Source organism: Melanerpes formicivorus, unplaced genomic scaffold (assembly GCF_026170545.1).
Source record: "Melanerpes formicivorus ecotype bairdi unplaced genomic scaffold, bMelFor1.0.p_v2 SCAF_95, whole genome shotgun sequence".
NCBI lineage: Eukaryota > Metazoa > Chordata > Aves > Piciformes > Picidae > Melanerpes > Melanerpes formicivorus.
Window position 1 is genome coordinate 332325 of NW_027142447.1, and position 10243 is coordinate 342567.

A 10243-nucleotide genomic window follows, 5' to 3' on the forward strand; every position below is an offset into this window, starting at 1 on the left:
GGGCAGTGACTCCACCACCTCCCTGGGCAGCACATTCCAATGACAAATTACTCTCTCCGTGAAGAACTTTTTCCTCACCTCCAGCCTAAACCTCTGCTGGCACAGCTTGAGACTGTGTCCTCTTGTTCTGGTGCTGGTTGCTACAGAGAAGAGACTAACCCCCATCTGGCTACAACCACCTGTCAGGTAGTTGTAGAGGGCAACGAGGTCACCCCTGAGCCTCCTCTTCTCCAGGCTGAGCAACCCCAGCTCCCTCAGCCTCTCCTCACAGGGCTGTGTTTCAAAACCCTCCCCAGCTTTGTTGCCCTTCTCTGGACAACTTCCAGCAAGTCAACCTCCTTCCTAAACTGAGGGGCCCAGAACTGGACACAGGACTCAAGGTGTGGCCTAACCAGTGCTGAGTACAGGGGCACAATAACTTTCCTGCTCACCACACCATTCCTAATGCACGCCAGGATGCCATTGGCCTTCTTGGCTTGATAGGATGCTTGGTGCCATGGTTTAGTTGATTAGGTGGTGTTGGGTGATAGGTTGGACTCAATGATCTCAAAGGTCTCTTCCAACTTGGCTTATTCTATTCTAAAACCTAACCAGGACAGCCCAATGAGGAGAACAGTTTTGTGATTTAGACCAATGTCCAAAGTCCAATGAGATGCTTTAGTTCACCAACAAGTTATGTGGCTCAGCAGCATTAGCTTATACATTAGAAGTGAAAGATCAAAATTCTTGCCAGCACCAAATTCACCATTGGAAGACCTCTGGGGCCACCCTGCAGAAAAACAGAGCAGAGTTCTCAGGCATTTTTTCCTAAAGCCTCTAAATTGATAGCGTCCTTGAAAATGTACTTTCCTTGCCCTTCTAAGTTGGGAAACTCAAAAAACCCAAACCAAACCAAACCCCACCACCACACACAAACCTAGAATGTCAAAAGAATAATTTAAGTTTGAAGAGATCTCAGGTGGGCACATGACCCCATCCCCAACACAAAGCAAAGCACCTCCCATACCATTCTCTCACTTCTAATAGAATAGAATTAACCAGGTTGGAAAAGATCTTTGAGATCATTGAGCCCAACCTATCACCCAACACCACCTAATCAACTAAACCATGGCAACAACTGCCTCACCCAGGCTCTTCCTAAACACCTCCAGTGATGGTGACTCTGCCATCTCCCTGGGCAGCACATTCCAATGGCCAATCTCTCTTTCCAGAAAGAATTTCATTCTAATCTCCAGCCTGAACCTCCCCTGGTGCAGCTTGAGACTGTGTCCTCTTGTTCTGGTGCTGGTTGTCTGGGAGAAGAGACCAGCCCCAACCTGGCTACAACCTCCCTTCAGGGAGTTGTAGACAGCAAGAAGGTCACCCCTGAGCCTCCTCTTCTCCAGGCTAAGCAACCCCAGCTCCCTCAGCCTCTCCTCACAGGGCTGTGCTCCAGACCCCTCACCAGGCACATTCCAGCAACTCAACCTCCTTCCTAAACTGATGAGCCCAGAACTGGACACAGGACTCAAGGTGTGGCCTAACCAGTGCTGAGTACAGGGCACAATGACTTCCCTGCTCCTGCTGGCCACACTATTCCTGATGCAGGTCAGGATGCCATTTGCCTTCTTGGCCACCTGGGCACACTGCAGGCTCATGTTCAGCCTACTATCAACCAGCACCCCCAGGTCCCTCTCTGCCTGGCTGCTCTCCAGCCACTCTGACCCCAGCCTGTAGCACTGCATGGGGTTGTTGTGGCCAGTGTGTAGAACCTGGCACTTAGGATATTGCTTTTATTCCTTTTCTTTTTTCCCCAGAGATAAAGTTTTCAAGACTGCTGCATATAAAAATGGTCAAGCTCATGTTTTCAGCAGGTGCCCACACCATTTCTCTCATAGTTTACTTTTGGATTCTCCTGTAAGCAAGACCGTTTCATGTAGCCCTGTGTAGAATGTGGAGTGGCCAAGTGACCCAACTGAGAAGGGGGAAAAGCATTCCAAATGCTGTGTGTTGTACACTGCCCACACTGTCACCTCCTAGGGTTGCTTGTTTTGTTTTCAAAAGATAAATTGTACATACAAAAGTTATTCCAAAGGGATGCTGTTGAACCTTGCTTAGCTTTGGACAACGTATACAAGAGCTTGGTTTGATTTGACACTGTGCCTGCATTTTTACTTCATCAGGAATTTACAGCAATGGTGTGCTGAGGCCCTTTCAGTGTCCTGTGGTGAGCAGACTAGAGCCAGCAACTCAAAAGCAACAGTGTTCAGGCCCTGGAGATCCTGCAATAACAAGAGCTCTAATGACCTTAAGAGATCCTCTCATTCAAACATGTGTAGTATTCCCCCTTCATTTTTCACTGCATCTTTGTGGCCAAAATGGTGAGCTTCCACTCAGCACTAAGGAAAGACAGAACCTAACCTTTTCCCTCCACTATAGCTCAGGTTTGGCCATCTCCACACAAGAGACAGGTTTTATTGCATGCATGGCGCAGCAGCAGGCTGAAACTTGGGCCAGAGCCAAGGCTAACAGAGGGCAAGGGAATATTTTAACGTAGTTTAGTTTCAGTTTGAAGAGTTCTGTATGTGAAGCCCAAAACCACCTCAGAAGCAAAAGGTGAACAAATAGCTGCTGGAGTCATTAGACATAGGTGCTACTGGAGTGGGACCTACATTCACACAGGAAACAGCAGAGAAGAGCAAGACAGATTTGACCACTTATTAAACCTGGTTGTCCTGTGTAGCAGAACAAGGAGTTTCCCTGCAGCTAGGACAGATGGCTTTGGTCTGAGCAAGTGACTCATCACACAATCCCTGAGGAACGTAGTGGTGAATTCCAGCACTGGCTCCTTGCCTAGAGCAAAGCAGATGCAACTGCCATCCACACCTAAGAGACAAGAGACTCATTCACTAGAGGTTGGAGGAACCCAAATGTATCACACTTTTGGGGCTGCAAAAGGCACTTGGTCTCTGTTAGAAGGCAACAAAGTTTAAGCCATGTAATTGAAAGGCTTCTGCTCTTCTTGCTAGTGTTGATTCCCCTCTTCCCTTAGGTCAGCCAACTTTTTCTCATCTGCAGCCATGAAAGGACAAAGGGTAATGATGTTAGCAACCCACCATGGTGGTACACAGCCACTGAGGCACATTCATTCACTAAGGGCAATTTTTACCCCTCTGACAGACTCCACTTAGGAAACATTTCACTCCAGGTCTTCGCATCCTCACATGGCACAACGCCCAACAGAGAAGCTGCAGCTTCATCTACTGCCAATCACAACTTACAGGAAGACTGGGCCATATGGAGACTGGGACTAGGGCTCTGTTCCTAGCCCTAGCAAGAGAGAAGGAGGAGGAAAATATCACCCACTTTTCCCCCTAAAATAGGTGCAGCCCACTGCTCAGCTTTTGGGCTCCTTGCAACCAAGGCACACGGCACGAACATCCAAGAGCTGCGTATGGATTGCAGCAGCTCTGCCCACAAATGGGAGGCTGGAAACTTGTTCTTCTGAGAGATTCTATATACAGTTCTCTCCCAAAGCATGCATTCAGCTGACCTGAGCTCCAGTTTGGAAGAACTTTTATTGTCTCCCACAGTCATCTCCCTCATGACGCTCTCCTACACCAGGAGAAGACACCCACATGCATGATACTGCTGCCACTTGTGTTCCCAACAAATTAACCATTAACTGCCAGAGCTTGGAGGGGTTTGGAAGAGTTGTTTACTTTGAGTTCCCTCACTACTCCCACAAACCTTTGTTTTCATTTTTGGCAACCCTGGTGTTATTGCAATCATGGAAGTAAGCAGGTTCTCTCACTTGTCACATTAAGCCTTCTCCAGTTAATAGTAAATCCAGCAGGAATGTTTTACAACTCTTGCTCAACCCTCTGTGGAAGAACACGCTGCACAGGCAGCTACAGCAAAGCCTTCCTCACTTCCCATGTTGACTAGTGGAATTTGAAATGCTCAGGAGCACCTTCAATTTTTCATCCCCATCCTGGATGCCTCTGGTTTAAACCTAAAACAAGATCCTCTTGTTTGCCCAATTCATCAGACTTATGATGCACATTTGCCTTTGCTGTTACTATGCACCCATGCTCTAACAAGTGCAACAGCTGGGTTTTATTGAGAGGTTTTTAATTGTTTGGTGTGTGTTTGGGTCTTGTTTTACACTCACAGTTAACCATTACACAAGCAGCTGTGTGGAAGGGAAAAAATCAATCTGCAGCTTAGCAGGAGGAAAAGGGAACTAGAAAAGCAGTAAGACTAAGACTGCCTCTTAAGTAAATCGAGACCTTCTGCTCTAAGAAAGGAGCTTAGCACATCTCTTTGTTCACAGCCCAGCTCTAGTGGAGCATAGAAGCAGAGGTGGCTGTGCTTTCCTCAGCAGAGCTTCACATGGTGGAGTCACCAAGGATGGTGGAGTCACCATCCCTCGAGGTGTCCAAGAGGAGATTGGACGTGGCACTTGGTGCCATGGTCTAGCCATGGGTCTGTGGTGACAGGTTGGACTCGATGATCCTCGAGGTCTCTTCCAACCTTGGCCATACTGTGATACTTTTACAGCTGCACTTCAGGAATTAAGGCCTAAATTCTAGCCATTAAGTACCAAAAAACCCCTGCCTCAGGACACGAGGTGAAGTATTTCTACACAGCACATAAAGAGGCTTTTTCCCCATTCCACACAGAGAAGAGACCTAGCAATGTATGCAAGTTTCTGCTAGGTGATTTGCTCAGTATGTAAGCACCCTTAATTTCATTTTATACACCCAGGAGCTGCACAGAAGGGAAATTACTTGCCTGCCTCAAAGCAGCTCTGCTCAGAGCCCAGGCTGTACTGTCTTCCTCTTGTTTATACATCTGCTCCTCAATCTCACAGGACTCACTTTTCCCCTTCCCTTGTGCATGCATACCTGTTTCCCATGGAGTGAGGAAGATCATATGGATGAAGAACATCCTCTGAGAGCAAGCAAGTACAGCACTTTCCAGAGAAAGTGGGAAGTCTTTCAGTGGTGTCCATTGACAGGACAAGGGCCAAAAGACAAACTAGAACACAAGAGGTTCCATGCAAACACCAGGAAAAACTTCTTCCCTTTGAGGGTGGCAGAGCACTGGAACAGGCTGCCCAGAGAGTTTGTGAAGTGTCTTGACCCTGGAAGCACTGCAAACCTGCCTGGAGGTGTTCCTGTGCTACTTACTCTAGGTGATCCTGTTGCAGCAGGAGAATAGCACTAGATGATCTTCAGATGTCCCTTCCAACCCCTACTATTCTGTGATTCTAAAGGATCAAACCAGACTAACAGTCTTGTTCCCTTCTTTCTGTCAGCACCATTCAAATATTTGCTCTGTACAGCTGCATTTCAAGATATGCCCAGGCAGCCATGGCACATGAGCAAGCAGAACATTTACAAGGGTCTGATGGGTCACAAGGCAGCTCTCACACCTCATCCTTGGCTCTAAACTGTCCTTTGCTTTGTAGGCCTGCCCTCGTGAGAGAGGGCAGCAGAGAGGGGAAAACAGCAGGTTTACGGCATGAGGAAAACAAATCCCTGTTTCAGAGCCAGACCACTCCAAACCTGGCTTTGCTTCACAGGGAAAACAGCTAAACTTCCATACTGCAGCCCTTCCACATGCAAAATGTTCTCTTTATTCAATTACATTTCCTGTAACTAAGCTTAATGGTCCATGTGGCATCTGCCTCGAGGTATCAGAGTCTTCTGGCTGACCTGCCATCAGCACAGAGACCAGAGGAGACTAAAAAGATCAGGAAGAGCAGAGAGCTCACACATGGCAGGCAACTGGTAAAAGCTGGCTGATGCTCCACTTGCTAGGAGTTCAAGGCTAAAGGCTGCAGTGAAAGGCAGAGCCTAGTACACTTGAGTTTTTGCATTCCTCTAGAGGATATAAAAACCACCCAAAAGACATCATGCCCCTAAGTACGTTCACAACACTTGCCGAAGTAAAACTTGCCTGCAAGAAGAGTATGATCCCAAATTGAAGTCAACATTTCGACTACCAAGCTTCTAAACTTTGAGCAAACCTCAACAGGGAGATGCAGGACCATCAGAATAGATCAACCTCTGCCTATGACCAGGCTGGCAAGAGAAGCCTCAGCCACGTTTGCTTCAGTTGAGGGCTGCAGCTGGGGAGGGGACTGTGAACACCCACAGCCAATTATCCTAATTAGGTCAGGCACCTCCTTGCAGGCTTTTTGCTAGTTCAGCTCAGGAAGAGCATCTGTAGGGCTTCTCACCAAAGAATCATGGAAGGGTTTGAAGAGACCATCTAGTCCAAACACCCTACCATGGGCAGGAACATCTATCATTAGATCAGGGTGCTCAAAGCCCTTTCCAACTTGACTTTGAACACTTCCAATTCCAGGTCAGCCATAACTTCTCAGCAACTTGCTCCAGCGTCTCACCACCCTCATGATAAAAAAATAATTCTCTCTGATGTCCAACTCACATCTACCTTCTTTTAGTTTAAAACTGTTGCCCCTTGTTCTTTTTCCTGTAGTCCATTGTGAAGAACCTCTTTATCTTTCTTTTAAGTCCTCTTTGCTTATTGAAAGGCCACTGCAAGACCTCCCAGGAGCCTTCTCCCCCATAAAGCCTTCTCTGTCCTCAGAAAGCCTTCACCAGAAAGCCTCCTAAGACAGTCCATCTCTATGCAAGTGTGGTTTTTTGCTCTTCCAAGTTAGTTTTCATAGCAGGAGCAATTCTTATGGCCTTTTTAAAGCACATTTACAGCAGTGCTTGAAGAGTTCTGTATTACAAAACATTAAGCCTCAAGCCTGAAGTTTCTCCTCTTAGCTCATGACCAGCTTGGTATCCCTGCAGAGACTCCATATTCTGGCATACAAGAACATGGAGATTATGGCAATAAAATTCCCATTGAAATGCTGAGGTAGCCTGAACTGGGTGGCTCTCCACACCATAAGAATGGCCCAGCATCTGAAAGCAGCCATTGAGAAGAAGACACAGTCAGACACCCAAAAGTACCACCAAGCATCCGTGTACTCTCTCCCTGCCTACTCCCACTTCATTATTACCTTAGTCCTTCAGGAGATAAAACATCTTTGTGGAAGGTCTGGAAGGCAAAGCACATGTCTTCAAGGAGTGCATAAGACTGAAGGAACTAAATTCATTTAACTGAAGTAAACACACCTGCTATCTCTGCTCACAAACCCCAGACAACAGCTGGTCTGCCAGCAGGCCCTCACCACAACAGCCAATGTTACACCTGAAGACGCCTAGCTTACATCACCACCAGCTTCTACAGGGAGGCTCATGGCCAAAGAGTGCTTTTGACCTCCTGGGCTCAGTGGTGGCACCCAACAGTTAATGAATGCTGGGCTCAGTTGCATCATAGCCTCAACACACAACTCCTGCCCCATAAATACCAGGTGCATTTTATTACATAGTAGCACACATAATACAAGAGTCCATTTAAAGGTCTGGCTAGTTTGGAATGTCAGAGTAAGGCAAGGGGCTGATAAACACCATCTCCTCCTGCTTTCCCCCTCATCTTTTAACAGGCTTTCTGCCAATTCCCCCCACAGTGAAACATTAGACCTATAATATAGAAAAAGCAATGTTTTCCATTTTCTCTTGCCCTGAGAACCAGAAGGGAAGACTCATTTGCCCAGTTCACCATCTTTTGGTACATCAGAACATCTTACTCAGCAATTAACACCCAATCCAAACAACGGGGGCAGTTTCCAAGGTACCACCTAGTTACTGGTGATAAACATGGCATTAAAAGAGGAGGGAAGTGGGGGGGTAACCCGCAATAGCTAGGCACACAGAAATGGCAGGTTTTCTTTCTCCATCAAGCAGCCACGGCTTTAGTGGTGCTATCCCACAGCCTCCTCACCTCCCAAAGAGGATCCTGATCGTAGAGAAGTACTCGTGTGAAAAATGATATTAGAAAAGGCTTATTAAAGTGCTCATGCCACCACCCCCACCCCCCTTTATTTATTTTCTTAGGTAGTGCTACTCTCCTCCTAATCCCCTTCTAGACTTTAACCCCATATTGCTGCTGGAAGCGCTGGCTACCAAGCCCTCGTCCCGGGCGAGGGGGTGCACCAAACAGACTGCCCACCCCGTCACCTCTAGGACGCCACCACCCCCTCGCCTCCCCTCCAACCTCGGGCATGCCCAGGCCGTGCAGGGGAAGCCCGCGGGGAGCGAAGCCTGCAGGTGCACCGCACAGGAGAATGAGAGCAGGACGGCGGTGGTGGAGGAAGAGCCCGGCCCGCTCCCGCACAGCCCTGAGCCGCAGCGGCCGCGGCACCAGCAGTTCGCCTTCACCACCACCCCCAAACCACACCGGCGGAGAGAAGGGAGGGAGGCGGTGAATTTCCCCGCTCCGGGGGACGCTCCTACCTGCCCGGGCTCTCTGCGGTAGGCGAAGGCGTAGACCCGCTCCGCGCTGATGTTGACGGCTCCCCGGTAAAGGCGGTTGAAGGCGCCGGGCGTTGGGCTGCCCCCGGGGCCGGCCCCTGCCGCCGCCGCCGCTGCCGCCGCCCAGAGCAGGGCGCTGAGCAGAGCCCCGGGGGCCGCGGCTATCGCCAGCCTGGCCATGAGCTCGTCCCTGCGGGGCAGCCTCTGGCCCGCCCGGCGCAGCTCCGGGAGCGCTTGTCCCCGACAGGGCGGGCGCTGAGGCGATTTATTTGCAATTTAAATAATTTGCTCGGCGACACGCACAGGAGGCGGGGAGGCAGCCCCGGACACCCCCGCCCCTCTCCCGGCGGATGCCGAGCAACTTTCCCCCGGGGAAGGAGCCTCCGTCGGCCAGGCAGCGGGAAGGGGAGCGGATGGAGAAGGAAGGCAAAGGGCAGGCAGGCTGGAAGGCACCGGGGAAGAGAGTCCCCTCCCTGTGTTCGGCCTCAAACAGGGTTTGGGGTGACGGTTTTATAGAGCTTTTGCCCTCGGGCTGTGAGCTGCGGGGCACGTCAGGGACATCGGACGGCATCAGCAGCGCTCAGACACCCCTGGCTCAACGAGTCAGAGCCGTCCTCCTCCCGCGCCCTACCGGCCTCTGGAGCCAGGGCACACAGCATCGTGGCCCCGTGGGGATTGCAAGGGACCTGCGGAGATCATCTCGTCCAGCCCTCACCTCCCCCATGGGCACAAGCTGCAAGAGTTGGGGCTGTTCAGCCTGTAGGAAAGAAGGCTTGGGAGGGGCGGGACCTGGCGGTGGCCTTCCAGTACCTGAAGGGGGTCTGCAAGAAAGCCGGGAAGGGACTTTTTACAAGGGCTACTAGTGACAGGACAAGAGAGAGAATGGATTTAAGTTTGAGGAGGGTAGATTTAGGCTCGACATTAGGAAGAAATTATTCACAGCGAGGATGGTGAGACACTGGAACACGTTGCCCAGAGAGCTCATAGATGCCCTCTCCCTGGACGTGTTCAAGGCCAGGTTGAACGAGGCCTCAAGCAACCTGTCTAGTGGAAGGTGTCCCTGCCTGTGGCAGGGGGGTTGGAACTAGGTGATCTTTAAGGTCCCTTCCAACCCAACCTATTCTATGAATCTATGAGCCTGCCCAATAAAGCAAGATCACCTAGAGTAAACCACACAGGAACACGTCCAGGCAGGTTTGGAATGCCTTCAGAGACTCCATAGCCTCTCTGGGCAGTCTGGTCCAGTACTTTGCCACCCTTCAGGTGAAAAATTTTCTTCCTTATGTTTATGTGGAGCCTCCTGGGTTCTAGTTTGTGTCCATTACCTCTTGTGTCACTAAACACCACTGAGAAGAATCTGGCTCCATCCTCTTGATCTGGATAAGGGCATTGAGTCTATCATCAGTACATTTGCTGACGACACCAAGCTGGGGGCAGGAGTTGATCTGCTGGAGGGTTGAGAGGCTCTGCAGAGGGACCTTGACAGGCTGGACAGATGGGCAGAGGCCAAGGGCAGGAGATTGAACACAAGTGCCAGGTTCTACACATTGGCCACAGCAACCCCATGCAGTGCTACAGGCTGGGGTCAGAGTGGCTGGAGAGCGGCCAGACAGAGAGGGACCTGGGGGTACTGGTTGATGGTAGGCTGAACATGAGCCTGCAGTGTGCCCAGGCAGCCAGGAGGGCCAATGGCATCCTGGCCTGCATCAGGAACAGTGTGGCCAGCAGGAGCAGGGAGGTCATTGTGCCCTGTACTCAGCACTGGTTAGGCCACACCTTGATTCCTGTGTCCAGTTCTGGGCTCCTCAGTTTAGGAAAGATGTTGAGTTGCTGGACGGTGTCCAGAGAAGGGCAATGAAGTT

The 10243-nt window shown here is 50.2% G+C and overlaps 1 protein-coding gene across 2 annotated transcripts in view; it reads right to left on the reverse strand.

The window, feature by feature from the left end:
* The window catches only part of SIDT1 (SID1 transmembrane family member 1), a 60458-nt gene extending 51897 nt beyond the window's left edge, over window positions 1-8561 (reverse strand). The window contains exon 1 of one of the 2 annotated variants that reach the window (XM_068165928.1): window positions 8364-8561. In XM_068165928.1, coding sequence (XP_068022029.1) covers window positions 8364-8561 — 198 coding nt within the window. The remainder of the gene's footprint in view (window positions 1-8363) is intronic. The other variant, XM_068165929.1, reaches the window with a different exon arrangement.
* Window positions 8562-10243: the final 1682 nt, after the last annotated feature.